The following is a 23088-nucleotide window of genomic DNA, read 5'->3' on the forward strand; positions in this document are numbered from 1 at the left end:
CAGAGACCAGCCATGGCCAAGAGGAGAGAGGAGAAGGGAAAGAGAGAAAGAAAGTAAGAAAGTTAGAGAGTAGAAGAAAGGTGAAGGCTTAGAGAAAGAGAGGCAAAAGCTTAGAGCGAGAGTAAGGAATGTAAAAGCTTAAGAGAGCGAGGAGGGGCCAAACAGCCCCTCTTATAGTGGACTTGCTATCTTTCTGTTGCTAGGTAACTGTGGGGAGGAGTCTAGCCAGAAGGCCAGAAGCTTGGGACATTGGCTACATGACTGTTAGCCACATGCTTCTCTTGTGGGGGCTGTGGAGGCAGTAACTTTGACAGGAGCCAGGGTTCCAGGAGACACGAGGGAACGCCTTCCATCCCATGTAGGTGAAAATTACCACCACCAGGTAATCGGGTTCAAAACCTCAGCTCAACTGGAGACCAGGCTGTCTGTGCCTAGCCCATTGCCCCACAGTGAACAGACTCAAGTTGAGCTGAAGAATTTAGGGTGCTAATTTTTAAGAGACAGATGATAGACAGACAGACAGATGGATGAACAGACAGACAGAAAAGATAATTGATTAATAGGTAGGCAGATAGATAATAGACAAACACACAGACAGATGGGAGATAGATGATAGATAATACACAGATACATAGATAAATAATATATAGATAGATACACAGATAGATACATAGATATGAAGAGACAGACACAGAGAGAATAACTTCTGTTTCTACAGTCCTGGCTTTTAAAATGGTTAATAAGGAGACTAGAGAGATGCTGAGCAAGTAAGAGCATTTATTGTTCTTGTAGAGGACTTGGGTGAGGTATTCAGTACCTACACTGTGGCTTATAACAGTCTAGCGAACTACAATGTCGATGGATCTGATGTCTTTGCTAACCTTGGTGGATACTAGGCACACGCTTGGTGACCATACATACATGTATGCAAAACACATGTACAAATAAAATAAATAAATATTTCCTTTAGTCAGGGGAGTATTATTCTGATGCAATACACAGCATTTTATAATTTTAATTTTATTCAGATTGCATATGTGGTGGTGGTTGTTGTTGCTGTTGTTGTTGCTGCTATTATTGTTGACTGCTGATGGCAAGGCACATCCTAAATTCTCAATAATATTTTATTATAATTTTTTTAAATAACTTTGAGTGGCTCTTGTCCTCTCGTCCTCTATGTCCCTTGCCTCCCACTCTGTTCCCCCACCCTTCCCCACCCTTCCCCATTCCCTTTCCCCTCTGTGTTCATGGACAGTCTATTTCTCTGTCTCTGTCTCTGTCTCTGTCTCTGTCTCTCTCTCTCTCTCCCCCCTTTCTCTGCCTCTACTACCCTCTCAACTCCCCTCCCCATGCCCTGAATAAACTCTATTCTATATTAAAAAAAATAGTTTTGAGTGAAACATAGAATACATATATGAAAATGATTAAGGAATCTATGCAAATTTATGTGCATACAAACACACATACATACCCATCTGTGCACATGCATGTGTGTTCACACACATATATACCTTTAACATACAGAAATATATGCATACATATATAAGTAGTAGGGTCTCACTCTAAAGCTTAGACTGACTTTGAACTCATAGTAATCCTGCTGTCTCAAAAATACCCTCCTCTCTCCGTTTCCCTAATACTGTTATTCAGACATGAGCCACCATGCTCAACTTTTAAAATCCTGTATATGTCTTTACACACAGGTCTTTCGTGGAAATGTTGATAACAACACACCATATGCTAATTCTTTCACACCCCCAATCAAAGCTCAGTATGTAAGACTCTACCCCCAAATTTGTCGAAGGCACTGTACTTTAAGAATGGAACTTCTTGGCTGTGAGCTCTCAGGTAAGTTAACTGTTTTCTATGCTAAAACTGCCTTTAAAGAAAAGAGAAAACACAAAACATCTCTGTATGTGGTCACCTACTAATAACTAGGTTTTCAGCACTTACATAAGTTTATTTCTTTTACAGAATATGTAGGGCATGGTTCAGTGAGAAAAAGCACACTGTTTATGTGTCAAATAAAGTTGTAAAGCACCATATAGAAATAGTATAACATCAAGTATATCTCTGTGTAATAAAATAGAATACAGGGAATTCTCATGAAAAACTGTTGTCAAAAGATATGCTAAATTGGTTTTGGTTGTAAATATGATTTATGTTTGGTGATGAAAGTTCAATTTAAAAATACAATCTGTTTGACCTCATAAATTGTGCAAATTTAGGCTGAAGATTTCAAAGAAAGTGAGTTTTATCTTTAAACTTGGTCCTTTCCTTTTAGATTTTATGAAAAATGCAAATTTATCATCCCACCCTAGGGAATAATACATCAACACCAAGAGCACTACTATAAATTCATTTTTGAGCATTCTTAGCTAGCAAGCTGCTTATTATATGTCATGGTTATCTAGCTTAAAGATAATCGATCAAACACCATAGAGTTAAATAATTCTCCCGGATCATCAGAACAAAGCACACATATGAAAACTTTATGTCTAAATTCCATTTTATTTTTTAAACTATATTATAAATTAAGTAGAAGAGTCGCTTCTGCATATTCAACTTAATTATGTTTTAGTGAACAGTACTGTATTTCATGTATTGAAAACTAACCTATCTTTGCCATGGTGGCAAAAGATTTCTTTTGATCAAATAACTGAATAAATTAGAATGTTCACTTATTTCACAGTTTAGCATAAGGCTCCAAACAGGGAAAATACCTTCCAAATTTGAAAGAACAATGCTGGTTTAAAAACTTAAGTTAGTTCTTTGAAAATGCCATACATGTGTTTAATCAGTTTCATTACCCGCTCCCCCGTATTAACTCTTCTGTCCCTACATGTCCCTCACTAGAATCTATTCCCAGGAAGGAGAAAATTCTGAGGATTTTCTTCAAGGGTTAAACTTCATACTTAATGTCTTTTTACCTCCTTATATTTATTTGTGTTACAGAAAAAAAAAATTCTAAGCAAATAGAATATGGCATTAAAATACCAGTATTTATGAACATTGAAAGAATTGAGAGTAAATGTTCCATATCAGTGAAACTATCTTAAGTATCATTGCTGGTGTTTATTACAGAATGATTTTACTGTCATTAATTTATCTTAGCAAGGAGATTGTTTTGAATTATTTAGGTCAGATTATTGACTGTCAGTAAATGTGAGCAGAATTATTGCCACAGAGAGTTTGTATTACATGTCACCGTATCACCAGAGGCCAGTGCCATCCCTAAGCCATTCATCATAAAGCAATCACAAGGAAGCCACAGTGTGATGAGGTTTGCAGTAAGCCCTGTGGTTTTTTTTGTTGTTTAACATCACCTTCTCCAATCTGTCAGTCCTTTGATTCATGAGGATCAGCTTCTCATACATGACACCGTTACACCCTTAAGGTGTAAATATATTTTGCTTTCAAGCCTGACAAGAAGTTACACCTGACACTTTACAGACTTTATTTTCTCAAAAGGAAGCAGTGCTCCATCTCCCAGCCCCACAAATTGATTTTAAACTTGGGTGCAGAGAACAATATATCTTGCTGACTGTTTTTAAAAAGGAGAATTTCATCATAGATATAATCAATGCTTATGTTAATACTTTACATACACACACACACACACACACACACACACACACACCACATACAACATTCATACTGGGAAAAGAGTTAATTAATTTGTATTCACAAAATCACATGAATGAGGCAGAAAATTTGTGAGATATTAAGTCCATTGCTAAATAATTTAGCTGTGATTCTTGGAAATAAACATTGACATAATATTTTATAATATTCTAAAATATTTCTTTAGGGTTTGCAGTACTAGACGCTCAAGACCCAATAGCTGTTTTCAGCAGTCTTAGATCTTTAACCTTGCCTAGAAGCAGCTATTCTCATTCAGACACTCTAAAGAAATATCCTTTACACTCTCTGAAAGAAAACTTGCTACATTTGGAAGGAGATAGATCATGATAATAATTGGAGGAATAAAACTCATTTTTCCATTCTTCTAATTAATAATTACTTAACATTTTTTCTTATCTATGTACCAGACATCAGAATAGATATAGAGTAAGCTGTGTGATTAAAAAGAAATAGTCGAATACAATTTTTTGTATTGAATTTTTCAGATATTTTATCACAAAGAAATAAAAAAGTAGCTATTTTTTTTTACTGCACATATTCTGCAAGCTAACCAAAAATTTTACAAAGATAAGTCTACAGCAGGGGCTGAGGGCAGGATCTAAGTATAAGAATTCAGAAATTTTTCATTCAGATAGTCCAAATTACTTTGCAATTGTCTGAAGACAAGTATCATGTCATTATAGCTACCAGAACATTTTAGAACTTGGAATCTCTGTTAGGGAAGCGTATTTTTTTTTTTGTCAGAATTTGCATTTTAGTTTTAGCCCTTTGTTATCATTGGTTTTAGGATATAGGTCTCTTCAATATGATTCTGACTAAGAAAACAGCCTTCCATGCCTCTTCTTGTCATTCACTGGAAATAAAGACAGAGGTACAGACTAAGTGGAAGAGCCACAGGAAGGAGGAAACTGATTCAGACAGACTAGGGCAGACAGCAATTAGATAAAGTTGATTACTATTAGTAAAGAGTTCTATACTTTCCCTTAAAGCCTACACATAAAGTAATATATGTGGAATAGCAGTACCCAGTTGTACTACGTTATTTGTCAGTCACTGATATACTGACACTTGGAGACTTAGCATTTGTTTCTGCTGGAATGAGTTTTATGGAAATAGTAAGAAGAGCTAACTTATTGAATGTTGATTATCTCATCAATGTTTCTAAATAGTTGGTAGTTTATTAACTAATATCCTAAGACACCTATGTATCTTAGGCTATAAGATGGCTTCTACTGTTATCTTCATTTTGAACACTGAAACATAAATTAAATATATAATAGGTATAAGACCATACATCCAATGAAGGAAAGAACAGTAGGGTATGCAAAGAAGGTATGGGCTAAAGAAGTTCTAATCCCTTGGCAAAAATGTAGCAGCTTTTAAAAGAAAGAGGGATGCATGTTTCCTAGACAAACCTGAAAAGTTTTTAGCACATTTGCACATGGACAGTAAAATTTCAATACCACACAAATCCAAATTTTGTAACACAATATAATTAGAAACACCTGTGGTAAACTTGATAACCTTCCGGAAATATGGTAGTATTCAATGTTATTAAGTATTAATATAAGAATTTATGAAAAGAATAATAATGGTTTTATAAATACACATATATAAATATTTATATTTATAACAGCAAGGTACACACACACACACACACACACACACACACACACACACTCTTGTTATCTTAATCATTTTTCTACATTCCAGTTCCACAGCTGTACAATGTCTGGCACATGGTATATACTGAATAAATATTTCCTTCCTCCCTTATTTATGCCATATTTATGCCAGAATTATAAATGAAATAAATTAGAGTTGAGGATTTTAGCACATACTTTTATTTCTACCACTTAAAGGTTAAATGAAGATCGCTGGAGTAAAGGCCAGCCTGACTACAGTGTGAGATACTATTTCTACACCATAAGAGTAATGCTTATTTCTTAGACAACAAAATGCTGTCCAGTTTCGAATATGAGTGTGGAGCGATTTACAAAATGACTCTGTACTGGGGGAATTTCCATTGGCAATATTATGAAAACAAATAAAAGAAAACCAAATATACTTTATGAGAAAATGCCCCATTCTCCAAGACACAATAAAATTGTCGAAAACTAGGGAACAGTCTTGAGGCTTCCAGTAATGAGACAGGAGAGAGCATTTCAACAATGTTTTCATTTTGCAAAATCATCTATCACAGAAAAGTAGTTTGAATTGTCTGTCTTGTTTTCAATTTTCCCAAAATATATTCAGACAAAATAACTGGAATTGGCTATTTTGTTTTTCTATTTTATTCCAGATTTATTTTTGATTATTGGTCTTTGTTTCTTGAATTTAGATGTCCTCTCTTTGGGGGAATGAATAGCATTATATCCTATCTTCTCTTGCCAATCTGAAATGAACAAAGAAAGTTCCAGGATGATAAATTGTTTTCTTCATAGAGATCTTCTATTCTACCAGGCTGTTCAGAACCTTTGGGGATGAAATCAGGGCATATACAAGACTACCAGATCACTGCCTCCAGTGTCTTCAGAACACTCAACATGGACATGTTTACTTGGGAACCAAGGAAAGCCAGGCTAGACAAGCAAGGCAAAGTAAATGCCTGGACTTCCGGCCATAACGACCAGTCACAATGGTTACAGGTAATAACCCGAGACTGTTTCATCATCCACCATTCTGTGCATTAAAAGATTTCTGAGTTGCTAGCTGCATGTCAGAATCATTATTTTAGACTGTTTTAAATATGCTTTCATATTTTACTTTGCCAAACTAGGAAAGCAGAAATTTCATATGAAATCTTTTCTCTGATCTGTCTCCACTCTGCACTGACTTGTCGATGGAGGCTGTTTGCAAGTTGCCTGGGTAAACTGTACCAGATCACTCTGAAACTGCTGGATATCATTTGAGACAGTCTATTGTCTATGTTTTATCTGTTCTGATGGTTTGTATTATATTTGATTTTGAAAATTAGCAACAGAATCCAAAGATATTGAAATCATGCCACTGACCTGCAAGAAGTCTCATGATATCATGACTCATGACAAAGTTATCTCTTTACCTGTGGTTGCTAAGCAATGGGATAATTTGATTACACTATCATACAATTAGCTTATAAAAGAAAATGTAGATTCTGCAGAGTCTGTTTACAACTTGCAGTTAAATAAGGTTACATCTAATTCCTTTTAATGTCAACCACTGGAAATACCTTTATTTGTGAGATACCATCATGCATGCATAGTTTTGTTAATGTCTCTTGTAACAACAGAAACATGGTGGCTGAATTTCATAAAGAGGTTTCTTTGATGTATTTGAACTTCTCCTTGATTTCCTGCTTGACCAGTGAGCTTAGAAATGTGTAATAAGCCATGTTAGGTCTGTAAACTGCCACCACCACAAAAAAATCACTTAGAAAACAAATGTTAATCCTTACAAAGTCACATTTGTCCTTTCTAAGGTCAATTTTCACCTGAAATTTCTAGTACTCTTTTTCAGTTTTCTCCTTGGCTTTTACAATATTATATTCCCACCATTACAAATACTTGATTTTATACCCCAGTTTTTGATTGGGTTGTTTGGGTTTTTTGGTTATTAACTTTTTGAGTTCTTTTTATATTTTGGATATTAGCTCTCTATCAGATGTGCGGTTAGTGAAGATTTTTTTCCCCAATCAGTAGGTTGCTGATTTGTCTTATCGACTATGTCCTTTGTCTTACAGAAACATTCCAGTTTTATGAGGTCCTATTTATCAATTGTTGATCTTAAAGCATGAGCCATTAGAGTTCCATTTAGGAAATTTCCCCCTGTGCCAATGAGTTCAAGGCTCTATCCAACTTTCTCTTCTATTAGATTCTGTATATCTGGTTTTATGTATAGGTCCTTGATCCACTTGGACTTGAGCTTTCTACAACTTTTCTGCACATTTTGACAAATATGGATCTATTTTCATTCTTCTACATACAGACAGCCAGTTAGACCAGCACCATTTATTGATGATGCTTTCCTTTTTCCATTGTATGTTTTTGGTGTCTTTGTCAAAGATCAAGTAACCGTAAGTGAGTGGTTTTATTTCTCTGGGTCTTCAATTCTATTCCACTGATCAACATGTCTGTCTCTGTACCAATACCATGCAGTTTTTATCACTATTGCTCTGTAGTAAAACTTGAAGTCAGGGATGGTGATTCCCCCAGCTGTTATTTTATTGTTAAGTATTGTATTTGCTATTCTGGTTTTTTGCCTTTGCAGATGAATTTGTGAATTGCTCTTTCCATGTCTTGGAAGAATTGTGTTGGGATTTTGATGGAGATTGCATTGAATCTATAGATTGCCTTTAGGTAGGATGGCCATTTTTACTATGTTAATTCTGCTAATCCATGAGCATGGGAGATCTCTCCATTTTCTGAGATCTTTAATTTCTTTCTGGAGAGAGTTGAAGTTATTGTCATACTTGTTTAGTTAGAGTTACCTGAGAATTCACAACTAAGGAATCTCAAATGACTGAGAAACACCTAAAGAAATGTTTAAAGTCCTTAGTGATAGAGAAATGCAAATCAAAACAACCTTGAGATTCCACCTTACACTATTCAGAAGGGCTAAGAACAAAGCCTCACATGACAACACATATTGGAGAGGATGTGGGGAAAGAGGAACACTCCTTCACTGCTGGTGGGATTGCAAAATGGTACAACCACTTTGGAAATAAATCTAGAGGTTCCTCAGAAAATTGGAAATAGATCTACCTGAAGACCCAGCTATAACACTCTTGAGAATATACACAAAAGATACCCTACCATGCCACAGGGGCACATGTTCCACTATGTTCATAGCATCCTTACTTCCAGAAGCTGGAAACAATCTAGATGTCCCACGACAGAAGAAGGGATACAGAAAATGTGGTTCATTTACACAATGGAATACTATTCAGCTATTAAGTACAAGGACATCCTGCCTTTTGCATGCAAATGGATGGAACTAAAATATATCATCCTGCATGAGGTAACTCAGACCCAAAAGGACATGCATGAATTACAGGGATGGAAATGGAGAGGAGCCTGAGGAAAAGAGGGTCCAGCAACAGACCCAAAGTTGGATCCAGCTTAAGGGGAGGTCCCAAGGCCTGATACTATTACTGAGGCTATGGAGAGCACACACAAATGGACCTAGAATGATAGTACTTTGGGAGACCTGACAAGCAGCTGAAAGAGTCAGATGCAGTTATTTGCACCCAACTGATGGACAGAAGCAACTGACTCCTATTGTTTAATTAGGGAAGGCTGAAAGAAACTGAAGAGAAGGGAGATTCTGTAGGAAGACCAGCAGTCTTAATTAATCTGGAACCCTGAGATCTCTCAAACACTGGAACACCAAACAGACAGCATACACCAGCTGATATGAGGCCCCCATCATACATACAGTATAGGACTTCTGGGTCTGAATTCATTCAGAGATGATGCACCTAACCCTCAAGAGACTGGAGGCCCCATGGAGTTTAGAGGTCAGGTCTGGTGGGGGCATCCACGTGGAGATGGGGTGGGGTGGGGAAGAGGTGTGGGATGTGGAAGAGTTGGAGGGTGGTTGGGAAGGGGTAGGGAATGGAATATGGAGTGTGAAAAATAAATTACAAATAAAATTAAATTAAAAAAAGAAATACTCAATCTTTTCTTTAGTTGCCTTATATGTTACTTGACCCATTATTTAGGTTACAAATATACATAGTTATATATGAGTTTCTCTTACTAATTTTATTTTAAATCAGGGGTGTGTTTTCTGTTTTTACTATATCATCCAAACTGCTGTTCTCATCTAGCCAATAGCACTACATTAAATCCCTTAAGTAACTATTGATTATATGTAATGTACTCATGACGCCTCTCCTATACTTATGCATCAACACACTTCAGGCTCTGAAGATGTCACTTGTTTCGTAGAGTTCATCTTCAAAATGACTAACATAATAACAAATTTCATTTTCTTCTTTCCTGAGGTTGTTAAATGTTCCTAGTTGTCACTGCCCCACATCCACTGGTTCTCCTTTCACTAATTTCTCTCTTATCTATGCCAAGGCCTTGGATTTACTGGTTTACCAATGACTGGTATTTTAGCTACAGAAATGAAGTCCATTTCATCTTGAAATTATGACCATTCTTCTAATCCTTATAGTAAGAATCCAATTATTTCTGTAACTTTCTGATCTTAGTCATTCCTATTTCTTGGGTTCTTCTTGAAGCTCATTAACCATATTCTTACTTTCTATTCTTATTCTTTAAAAGAAAATCTGTTTTTTAATCATAATATGTGAGGTTTGTGAGTTGGACATTTGTTTATGTGTGTATGCTAAAATGCAATTTTCAATTGCTTTCCCTAGGCCTAAGAATAAAATATAGATTTCTAATACAGCCTAAAATCTTTCCCTAGTTTGTCCTCATTCATCTTTTACCATATTCATTTTAATTTCCTCAAGTATCTCAAACTTAACACCATCTGGCTCTCCCTGTTCTGTTATAAATGTGTTCTTCCTAAAGAAAAGGAGAACACAAAATCATCAACTTTCACACACCAGATCCTTCAGCTCAACTTTGGATGTCGCTTATTGTAGAGAGGCCTGTCTGTTGGCTAAGCCCTCATTGTGTCTGATCTAGAATCCCCCTATGTACATTAGTCTCACATTATCATGGGTGAATATCTTCCCAGATCCCTATGGATGCCTAAAACCACAGATCACACTGAATCTATATATGGATATCTCCCAATAGGCTTTACAGTACTGTTAATTAGTAAAAGAACTAAATCTGATCTGTCTTTGTTTTGTGCTGTGTTTCCTCTTTTCATCATTCTTCTTGTATTTGCATATACTTTGTAAGTAAAGTAAATATTACTTGAACAAAATAATTTCAACATAGTGACAGGTAATATAATCAACATGAGTAATGACTAATGAGCAGGTAGCACCCACAGAATAGTTACACTGAACAAGGACATGACTCATGTATTGAGCAAAGCTCATGGTAACACTCAGGGAGGATTGCTACTTAAGATCTGTAAAATATTTATTTCTGGAATTTCTACTTAATACTTTAATATTGGATTGGTTATGCTTGACTGGAACAAGAGGAAGGAAAGGAATAGAAGATAAGACTGTTGCTTTACTGTGACTTCAGCAATACCCTCACTGTAGTAATATCAAGCAATTTTGAAGTTGTAATCTCATGCTAGATTGTTAGCTTCAGAGTGTCTGGTATGTTGCAATGACTGTCTGTTTGCTTTCTCAGCTTGTATTCCATCACCTAACCAATACAATAATGAATACTGACATGTAGATGATATGTTATGATGACTTGTTGCATGGAGAAAATTATTTCGAGAGAAATTCAAGCAATGCATTTTGCTCTGTACAGAATATATTTGATCCTCAGTATTAAAAAAAGGCAACTGTTACATATTTTAAAATCATTATTCTATGTATCAGGCATATTAGGTAAGAATTTTTTGCCATTGAATAACAACTGCATTCCTAAATTTATCAGTAAGATTTTAAATGTGTGTGTGTGTGTTTGTGTATGTGTGTGTGTGTGTGTGTGTGTGTGTGTGTGTGTGTGTGTGTGTGTGTAAATCAAAGATTAAGCTTCTAAAACACAATAATACAACATGTCCTTTCAAATTCACAGTGTGAATAAACTGTGGACAATGTCCATTACCTTCCTTAGGATTAACAATGATAAAGATAAACTAATTTTGATGTTTGGCTATAAAATATTTAAAATTGTTAAGCATTCAAGTAACTTCTAAGATATTCTGATTATAAGTAAGAATATTCATGATTCATAAAACCTTGTAGAGCTGAAAACTATTATACACACAGATAGCAACTTAAACAGATGGGTATATTCTAGAAATACACACACAAAGGAATGGCTAAAGGCAAATTTCTTTAGAAAGATAAAAATGAAATAAATATATTTACATGAGTAGATTTGTGAGTTTTTAGAGCAAACCTCCATCTATCATTTTGTTTAAGATGTCTCCTTAAAGGATCTTGCACACTGGCATCGATTTATTCTTTGGATGACATATTTTCTGTCAATTCCGAGACCACTTCTTCAAGTAGATATCTAATTTTTATCATGTCAAAACATATCCGGACTCTCTAAGGAAAAATAAACTGACAACTTAGGTAATTTATTTATTTTTCTGGCATTGTGCAACGAAAAACTTCCAGAATGGGAGTATTTTCCCATATTTTCTACTTAAGAAAATGTGATCTATCCACTGCACACAGGTAGACAGCATTGATGCTAGTGTTTAGCTGGATGTGTGATTAATTTTTTATAAAAGAAAAAAATATATATGGCAATTTTTGAGTTGTTGATATATAGACTACATTTTATCCTTAAATGAGGTTTCTGAAATAATTAATTTAGTTCTATTTTTAAATGTAATCCATCAATGGTAAGCAATAACTATTCAGAAAGGAATCCATTCTGTCTTCTCAATTTCCTTCCTTCATTGCTCATCCTTTCTAAATTGAGTTTTTAACCAGTTACTTTCATATATGAGCAACAAATTGGTGAGTTTTACTCAAGCTTAATGTGTTGTAAGTTAATCAAATAGTACTTGTAAATGAAATTTATTGAAAGTTAATCCCGTCAAATACATATTTCATTTAATTAAGATATGTTAGACAGAATTTTTATGTGTTCCTTTAGGAATTCCTGTGCTTTAAATATATCTTCAATATGTAATGTTTATCAGTCCTCTAATGGTCTTCCCTGTGTCTTCTATGATATTGCACTGTCTGGAACACTCAGGCAGATTATTCTGTATCAGTGTTTCATGTGTGAAAGTCATGACTGATAAACTTCTTGAATTGCTGTTCATCAGGAATCCTTATGAAGGGTCTACCTAAAAATAACAAACCTGTGTTTAGGTTCACAGTCAACCTCCATGGAAGCATTTCTCTGAGTTCCTAACCAATGGTCTTCCACCATGCTGTGGTCCTAAATTTGACTGCATAACCATAACTTTGTACAAAAAGCCCCATTAAGATGGTTTCCAGGCTTGCCTGTAGTGGCAGAGGCAGCTGGATCTCTGAGTTCAAGATCAACCTGATCTACAGAGCAAGTACCAGGACAACCAGGGATATACATAGTAACCATTTCTCAAAGACTAAAAACAAAAGCAAATGAACAAACCAACAAAAATGATGGCTTGAGTAGTCCATCCAAAGTTAAAAGATAGTTTCTGCTTCCTAAAACTCTCACTGAAGATCCTATGGTAATAATACCTGATTTGTGGATATTTCTCACTCATAATTGGATTATATTAAAATCTTTCCCCTAAAAGAGAGAGAGGGTGTAGAGAGGAGAGAGAGAGAGAGAGAGAGAGAGAGAGAGAGAGAGAGAGAGAGAGAGAGAGAGAATTCATTGGCACTGGTCCCTACAACTCCACATTTGATTAGTTGTGATTTTCTGTAATGGTCTCCATTTGTCACAGAGAAATTTCCTCAATAAGGGATGAGCACTGCACTTGCCTTTGTTAATAGGAAACATTTAGAGTATACTTAGAGACAATGTAGGTTTAGTAAAGTGGTGGTTATAAGTTGTCCTCCAATATCTATGATTTTACTAGCCCTGGAAAATTGTCTTAAGTTTCCAGAACAAGGCATACTTTCACTCTTAAATACAATTGCAGAACTTTTGGTTTCTGCCAAGATATGTGTGTCATTACTGCACCCTTGCAGTTACCATGCCATGCTGGTCACCGTTGTGGTTCATTGACATCATAGCTGTGCAGGACTCTTGGTTGTCTCCTTCCTTCTGATACTAAGAAAGCTACTCCATAGGAAGGAGGCATTCAGGTAAAATCCACCCAGCTCAAAAGCATCTGCAGTGTACAGAGTCTTAAGCAATGACTGAGGGATTCTCTCAAACATCTCTGACTAGACACCCAAATGGCAGCTTCTTGCCTGCTGTTGGCATTTGGGTAAATGATCTTTGCTTTTTGGAGGGACCATTTGTCAGTCCAGATGAGAAAATTTTTATTTAAACTGTATGAGTATACTTATAAACAGTCTTAAGTATATTAGAGGTTACTTTCTAAGTAAATCATTAACAGTAAGAATCTTTATGATTTTTTCAAATATCTTTTAATTTTTTATATATTTTTCATCTTCCTCCATAGCTAGAGGCTATTTATTTTTCTCATTTCCTTAGATCAGGTCATGTGTATCCATATATTTTCCTCTGTATTACCATGAACCTCCACCTCAGCCATGGTCCTTTTACCCTCCTGGCTTCTGAAGTTATTCAAAGGCACATATTCACATCAGAAGCTATGAAGCTAGGTGCCTCAGAGAAGAAACAATGTGTGATCTGCTCTTTCTGTGTCTGAGTCACCTTGCTAAAACAATTCCTATACTAGCAAGTTAGAGATCATTGAGGATAGGGGAGCAAGATTGCAACAGCTAGAGGATCAACAAGTTTGATGTGAGATTGTCTCTCCTAGGAAGGTCAGAATTTTTACTCATCAGAATTTTTACCAACATGGCTGCCTGAACTCGAGCTAAAAAAGAACAAATAGACATGCCAAAGTAAACAGAGAAAGACAGCAGAGACCTCAACCCTACTCAGTGAACAATTACTACTCAGTGTCAATTACTTAACAATACTCAGAGTTGAAGCAATAGTCTTCCTCACATAAGAGCACTATTGGTTATCCAAGACCAACCCTTAAACCATATGTAGAAATAATAGGAAGGAAAGGAGAAATGATGCTATGGACTCAAAATGTAAAAAAATAATATTAAATTAAAATAAGAAGTAATAAAATGTATTTCAGTCGCATTTTGGTTTCATATTTTAAAAACCTCACCATAAGTTTGTATAGTTAGATTTCAGTAAAGCAGTTGAAATCCATGTTGGATTCTAGGTTGAATTAAGAGAAATTACAGAACCACTGTCTCATAATCCCTTCCTGGAGTTTGTATAACATCAAGATGTCACCTTAGACACTTCCAAGTTTAATAAACTATGAAGGCATGCATGCTAGTTAGTCATGTGTCACCTCAACACAAGGCACAGTCATCCAGTAAGATACTTCAAATAAGAAAATGACTGAATCCCTAAGGCAAGACTGTGATGATTGAGGTGGGATGGACCAGACCACTATAGGTAGTGCCTCCCTAGGACAGATGGTCAAAACAAATAAACAAAACTGAACAAAACAACGTAACTTGAGCAACATTTGGAGAGGAACAAGCTACTGACCAGAAAGCAGCATTCCTCCGTGGCTTCTTCCTGAGTTCCTGCTTCCATGTTACTGCCTTGAGTCCCTGCCCTGACTTCCCTAAAAGATAGACTATGAAATGGAAGTTGTACTGGTTAGTTTTGTGTCAACTTGACACAGCTGGAGTTATCACAGAGAAAGGAGCTTTAGTTGGGAAAATGCCTCCATGAGATCCAGCTGCAAGGCATTTTCTCAATTAGTGATCAAGGGGGAGAGGCCCCTTGTGGGTGGGACCATCTCTGGGCTGGTAGTCTTGGATTCTATAAGAGAGCAGACTGAGCAATCCAGGGGAAGCAAGCCAGTAAAGAACATCCCTCCATGGCTTCTGCATCAGCTCCTGCTTTCTGACCTGCTTGAGTCCAGTCCTGCATCCTTGGGTGATCAAAAGCAGTATGGAAATGTAAGCCAAATAAACCCTTTCCTCCCCAACTTGCTTCTTGGACATGATGTTTGTGCAGGAATAGAAACCCTGACTAAGACAGAAGTATAAGCTGCCAAGGACCAGCCTCAGCTTGGAGAGGGCTTCTGAGAAAGGGCTGTCTGGGAGTGGTTGTAAACAAATGACCTGAAGTCAAATCATGGGTCCAAGCTGGAGGCTTAGGTTCTGCTTGAGACAGCTTTCCAGAATGTTCTCTCTCTGTCCTACTTTCTCTGGAAATCTCCAAACAACTGTCTCTCTAATTTCTGCTTGAGACAGTTCTCAAGGCAGTTCTTTCTTGCTATTCTGAAATAGTCTCTGAATAGATCATCCCTTGCAGATCATAAGCCCAGTCATTTATTTTACATATCAATCCAGTCATGTATTCCACGTTGCCTTTTGATTATCCAATGAATCTTCATCCTGTGACCCCAGCCCCTTAATTCGTAGGAGACAGCAAACACACATTTTCTTGGACCATTGCAAAAGAATCCAGAGATCTGACTGTCTCTATTAAGCTCAGATGTTAATCTAACTGGATGAGACCCCACCCTGAAATTATCATTTCTATCATACCTGAACCTAACCTTGCTCTGTCCCAGGCCAACCCTGAACTCAGGAATCTCTCTGCCTTTGTAAGCATAAACAAACAAACAAACACACAAACAAACAAAAAAAGAAAAAACTTAGCTGGGTAGGATCTCCTATGATCACCATTCCTAAATCTCTTTATCTCCTTTCTTAGTATCTTTCTGACAAGTTGGCTCTCAGCACAGCTGCTTTTGTTCCTTTATATTTGTGAAGTCCATTATGTAATTCACATTGCATCCTTATTTTTTGAGAAATTATATATTTTTGAAATCATGCTCTTTCTCACAGCCTTAAGAGCTATCGTGAAGGTCCCAGCATTTATTATTTTGCTGAGATATTAACACACCTTCACCTCCTGGACTCATTCTGTCTCTGGTTATGACGGAGTCATTAACATTATCAGGGAGGACATTCCTTGAAGGAGAAACATAAAATATGTACATTATTATACAAATAACCCTTAAACCCACAGAAGCCATGACACTCTCATGGAAATCAACAACTGCTGGCCCTGCCTAAGGGCAGGAACCATGTCATACTGTTCCTACCAAGGCCATGCCAGACTTGGAAATGACCCAAATAAATTCTTTCTTCCCCAGATTGCGTTTAGTTAAAATATTTTATCACAGCAACAGAAAAATAAATTAGAATAGTTTGTGTTTGGGGGTGGGGGTGGGGTCTATGTGTGTGTGTGTGTGTGTGTGTGTGTGTGTGTGTGTGTGTGTGTGTGTGTGATATGTGTGTATGAGTGGTGTGTGTGTGTCTTTGTATGCGTGTGTGAGTATGTGTGTGTGTGTGTGTGTGTGTGTGTGTGTGTGCACGCGTGTTTGTGTTTCTCCAATGTAGAATTTCAAGATAAATGCTGAAATGCAAGGCAAAATCTATTTAAACTGGTAACAAACTGCAAATAGTGTTACTAAATACCATAGATTGGCATTCATAAAATAAATAAATTTAAAAATAAGTAAATAAAACATTGTATTTACTTGAGATTTTTCAGCATTTTACCTAAAAATTACTAAAAATTTTAGTGATAGATATTAATAATTTAAAATGCATATTATGTTAATTTTGGATCTTCCTTACTGAAACTCTATTGTTGAACAGCTATGTGTTTTAATTGCCTCATCATTAACCTTCAACAGCTGAGTAAATTTCTCTAACATTTATGATGTTAGCTGCCCAACTGATCCAACAAAAAGAGAAAATATTTAATATTTAATCAATCAGAAATGAAAGCACTCCTTACCATAATTGAGTAAATTATAAAATTTAATTCATTTTATGATTCAAGAATCTGAGGGAAAAGAATGGAATTGATTTGTATTGACTACAAAAATATATTTTATAATAATGTATCGTAAGTTGTTGACAATGAGTAGACTATATATTTATTACCTTATTGGTGAAGACTATAGAAAAAACATATTCATTATCAAAATACATTTACCAAAATGAATAAGTGGAAGTACAATATAATGTATTAATCAACAACTGCTGGCCCTGCCTGAGGGCAGGAACCAAAAAATGCTATAGCAGAGGAAATAAATGGCTCTTTTAGTCTATTGTATTAATATCATTTATTTATTAATTCAAGGTAGTCTTACATTATTTCAATCAAATAGGTAAAATTAATAGAATAGTCAGGTTGTATGTTTTAGTGTTGACCTGTGCATCTTACCCCAGAGAGATTCCTTTTAATATTAATTTGTTGGATATGTATAAGAAAGAAATTAAATTTAAGCTTAATCAAATGAGTCTTATTTAATTTAGACTACTTCTGACTGTAAACGTATTTCATGGCCATAGAATTCATATCTTCCTTGGCTAAGTCTCTCAACTATTGGTTGAAAAAGAAGTGAAGAATGTGTTTTCGAGGATTAACTAATGACTGGATTCTCAGGAAGAGTCAGTGAGGAGCTATTCTGAATTTCAATGCGCACAACCACTATTATGTACACAGCAGTCATATGATGAAAGCATCCAGAAAAAGGATCCAAAGGAAAAGTCTATTATTACGGACATAGATGTTAAACAAATATGATTTATAACACTTGTGTATTTGAAGTAAATACACGGAATCAAAAAATAACCTTGCTTTATTTAAAATATAAAGAATCTTATGGAACACAGGGCCCCCAATGGAGGAGCTAGAGAAAGTAACCAAGGAGCTGAAGGGGGCTGCAACCCTGTAGGTGGAACAACAACATGAACTAACCAGTACCCCTTGAGCTCATGTCTCTAGCTGCATATGTAGCAGAAGATGGCCTAATTGGCCATTATTGGGAAGAGAGGCCCCTTGGTCTTGCAAACTTTATATGACCCAGCACAGGAGAATGCCAGGGCCAAGAAGTGGGAGTGAGTGGTTAGGGGACCAGGGGCAGGGGGGGGGAGGGTATAGGGAACTTTTGGGATAGCATTTGAAATGTAAATAAAGAAAATATCTAATATAGAGAACATAAAAAAATGAATCTTAACAAAAATGTTTATAACCAATTCTGTCAAAGGAATTCACCACTATTCCAGTAAAAAATAATAGAAATAAGCAAAGCATAGTTTAAGAGGTAATTACATAAAAATATTTAATAGGATTTTAGATTCAACATTTAAAAAGCCATGAAGAAAAAAAATGAAGGTATTTGAAAGTGTTTGTTAATAAGCGGTATTTAAAACACTGTAAAGCTGAATAGCAGGAATTGATACATTAGATGTGAGTGTACCAGACCCATTTTTTTGTTTTGTTTTGTTTTTTGTTTTTTTTTTTGTTGTTTTATTTTTGGTTTTTCCAGACAAGGTTTCTCTGTATAGCCCTGGCTGTCCTGGAACTCACATTGTAGACCAGACTGGCCTTGAACTCAGAAATCTGCCTGCCTCTGCTGGAATTAAAGGCGTGTGCCACCACGCCCGGCTTCCCGTTCATATTTTTAAGTAATGGACATTAAATCCAATTTGTCTTTCAGTGTGTATGTGTATATAAGTAAACTTTAATTATGTTTCTACTTATAAAATAATAAATACTCTTGTTTAAACAATGAGTTGTAAAGCACTCCTGTGAATAAATACTAGACTTTGAGATTAATATTTAAAATTAAATGAGCCTTTCTAAGGATTCGTAAGAAAAATTGAGTCAATGTTAATTGAAGATCCTCTTGTCTGTAAAGCAGCTCTGTCAGTGAACTCACAGGTTTTGTTTAATAGCAAGGCTATGGAGTCAGAGAAGTTTGCTGAAAATTAGCAGCCAATCTTCAGTGCAAAGAGGGTACAATGCATGTTAGACAGTACATGCAATGATACTTACCACAATGGTCACTAGAGTGTCTAATAAATGAAGTGACTGCCTTTCTCAGGACATAATAACCTTGACCGGTTCTAACCAGCTGAGTCCCAGCCATTTATTGTGATTGACAGCTTTTAGTATCTCCCTTGATCTTAATTATTCACTTAATTTATTGTTCTCCATGATTAAAATTGTATGCAGTTATAACATTAGTAAACATTGGAGACTGAACATTTGGAAACTAGTTTAGTTTTAAAATAGAATAAATAATAACTAGGAGGAATAATTATATTCTTATAATTCAGAAAGATATAATTATTACATGCATTTCACATTCTAGATATGTGTTCTTTGTACAACAAACTTGGCCATGGTTAAATCCACATGGTTTGCTGCTTAGGTTTATCCAAAACACCTTCATAATTTTTATTTCAAGTCAATGATGGTATAATGTTTAGGTAATTCTGTTTTGCTGATATCTGTTATTATACATGTTTGTGTGTTTGATTTAGTTGTCAATAACTTAGTCACTAGTTAATATCAAGATAAAATCCATTTATTTATAGAAAATATTGTGGGTTTGGAGACATAGCTGTTTTTCTATCTCTTCTGACTTGCTTGTTTTGTGGATTATTTACAGTTCCGTATCCTAGCCCACACCTTTACAAGCTTAGCTCAGCTAAACAAATACGGTCAGAGTTGTCTCCAAATATGTATATTGTATTCATGTATATGGGCATGTATTAATAAATATATATTTTCATATTTATATATTCTTCTAAGAATAAGGATATACTGGCTAATTTTGTGTCAACTTGACACAGCTGGAGTTATCACAGAAAAAGGAGCTTTAGTTGGGGAAATGCCCCCATGAGATCCAGCTGTGGGGCATTTTCTCAATTAGTGATCAAGGGGGAGAGGCCCCTTGTGGGTGGGACCATCTCTGGGCTGGTAGTCTTGGATTCTATANGAGAGCAGGCTGAGCAAGCCAGGGGANGCAAGCNAGTAAAGAACATCCCTCCATGGCTTCTGCATCAGCTCCTGCTTTCTGACCTGCTTGAGTTCCAGTCCTGCATCCTTTGGTGAGCAACAGCAGTATGGAAATGTAAGCCGAATAAACCGTTTCCTCCCCAACTTGCTTCTTGGTCATGATGTTTGTGCAGGAATAGAAACCCTGACTAAGACAAAGGATATGGATAAACATTTTATGAAATAATATGGCTTTGTATGAAAAACAACATAGAAACATTATATGACTTTATCCTGAAAATAAGAAAACTTTTTTCAAATTCTAATTTTTGATTCTAATTAGTATAATTTTTAAACCTATTTTATTGAGTAGAATCTAATATTACTGATTTTCCAATTAGTAATATATATTTACAAATTTATTTTTTCATTTGTAATATTCTTCCATTCCATTGCAGACAATATCTAAAATGATTTCTGTCATCTCTTTGTCTATATTTGTTTTTTAAGTCTTCCAAATGAATTTTATGCATTGATTTTATCTCATCTTCATGCACTAGAGTTAGCCCAGACATTACTTAAGACTAGCTGATGCCATCTTAATTTTAATGGGTCATATTCATTGACCATTCTAGTCGAGGGAAGTAATATAGGATACCTGGCTAGTTGAACATTTCCAACGATCCAGAGAGCATAGCTAGAGAAGTTTAAATACATAATATTTTTCATTCCATTAGTTAAAGTTTTTGTCTTTTGTTGAAATTGAATAATTTCCTTTACAACCATTTCCCTGTCCCTTAAATTGAGTGTATCATTGCTGTGCTGTTTATATAAATTAAAGTTTACCCTATAAATACCACAAATCTGTATTTACCTTTTACTAAAAGAGACTATACATTTGGATATTCACCAATTTACATTAAAATAGGACACCAAACTTGAGCAGTACCCATTTTGAAACACATCTCCCATGCTCTGTAACATGAACTCTAACTTATAAAAATGCCCTTTATTTTTTACAGGCTTGCGCATAATTAGCATTTTAACCCCGGGTTTGTTGAGTAACAGATTTATGGTTTTGCATGTTCCTTTTTAGTTATTGCTAGTTGTTTTTTATTCCTAATCAGAAACATTTAAACAAAAGTAGAATATGTATTTTTTAACTTCACTCAGTAAAACCAATTCTCATACTCATTTGATTATATTTTATGCAACATAAACATACCCATGCAAGGATTTTGAACATTATGAAGAGAGAAACCAGCAAGCAATTAGTTAGAATCATGATTAATAACTAGTTCTGTGTTTTAAAAATGTAACACACATTAGAATCTTGTAGTAATTGTACTAAAGTTTGTATCTGTCTTAAATGGCTTTCATCCTTAGTGTTTATACAACATAATCGGCAAAACAAGTGTTGTTAGTAAATGAATAAGTAAATTAGGTTTCTTTCCTTTCCACATGGTAAGCATTTCAATCTTTCACAGTAAACTTTTCTTAAAATTTGAGTCACCTTTTCCCCTTCTTTTAACCACCTACTGGGGCTTCAGCCTTGATTTCTTGTGAAAAAGCACCTTAGAGTTTTAAACCCCAAGGATACCATGTTTGATGCCCCTTCATGAATACCACAAGAGGCATCTGTTCTGTTAGACATATGTCTGATGATGTGGGAGGAGCTGCAATGCAAGATAATGGAACTAAAAGTACTTTAGAATGCAACACTAAATATATATGCATATGTTTCTACAGCTGCCTCACACTCTCTAATGGGATATAGAGACATTGCTAAAAATAAGACAGCTCAAAGCTTTCAGTGGAGGAAAGTATACGAACAGCTGCTTGTATCTTCTAACATCCTGGGTGTCAAAGGCATTTTCTCAAAGTGTGGTTAAAGGCTGCCTGCATCTGAGTCTTCTAGCTGAATGAAACATTCTTAACTCCATCCTCTGAGATGCTCATGTGATAGGGGATGTGTTGCACATAGAAAAGTGAGTTTGGGGACAAATATACTTAGATTCTTTATGAAAGACAAAGCTGGAAAAAATGAATTATTCCTAGGGAATTATTTTAATGATCTTTCCATATACTTAATTAAAAACTACTTGGATATTAAAAGTTCAGGCTTATGTTGATTTGACATTTATTCAGCAAATGAATTTGAAAACAAAACTTTAATTATTCCTCACCCTAGACTAAATAAAATTTACAAATGATATACATTTAGAGTCAAATAAAATCAATGAGAATATAGATCTATATTGGCAGTTGTAGTTGTGATTTTCACTGGCATGCCTATGATGGAATCTACATAACATTTTAAACAGACCTTTAATATATATACACATAGACATAGACATATTGCTGAACATTCACAATGACAAATAGTCTAAACAATGGTCATGATTATTGCCAATAATTAAGGAGGCCTAGGATAAAGTGCATATATTTTACACTGAAAATTTGTTAAATAAAACTGTTTTTAAAGTGCTAATTTTTGTTCAATTTATGTAACAATTTTTAATGAATCGATGTATTTTATAAGAGCACACTATAATGGTTAGAGCATTAAACTCCACTGCAGACCCTCTGGGTCCATATGACTTTTCTGCTAGTAACTAGTATCTTGTATCTTCTAACATCTTATGTTTAAGATTAAGTGACTTTACGTGTATAAAGTTCAGAGGAGATGACTACTGTTAAAATGTTAGCTACTGTTATGAATGATTTAGCACTTAATGATACTATTCATGGCAACTTCTGTCTTCTAGGGTTAACAGATAAAAATACAGGAAACAGCTGAATATGAATTTCAAATAAATGATGAATATGTTTGAGAATAATCTTCTCCAAAAATATTGTTGGGAAATATTCAGGAAAACATTCTGATTTATACGAAATTTAAACT

General features: G+C 35.3%; 1 protein-coding gene across 3 annotated transcripts in view; it reads left to right on the forward strand.

The window, feature by feature from the left end:
* Positions 1-23088, forward strand: part of Edil3 (EGF like repeats and discoidin domains 3) — a 474094-nt gene that overhangs the window by 344994 nt on the left and 106012 nt on the right. For 2 of the 3 annotated variants that reach the window (XM_021208208.2, XM_029544049.1), the window contains 2 exons: positions 1704-1848; positions 6109-6293. In XM_021208208.2, coding sequence (XP_021063867.1) covers positions 1704-1848; positions 6109-6293 — 330 coding nt within the window. Of the gene's footprint in view, positions 1-1703; positions 1849-6108; positions 6294-21932; positions 23016-23088 lie in introns of those variants that run through there. The other variant, XM_021208210.2, reaches the window with a different exon arrangement.

The sequence above is a fragment of the Mus pahari genome, chromosome 11 (assembly GCF_900095145.1).
Source record: "Mus pahari chromosome 11, PAHARI_EIJ_v1.1, whole genome shotgun sequence".
NCBI classification, from domain to species: domain Eukaryota; kingdom Metazoa; phylum Chordata; class Mammalia; order Rodentia; family Muridae; genus Mus; species Mus pahari.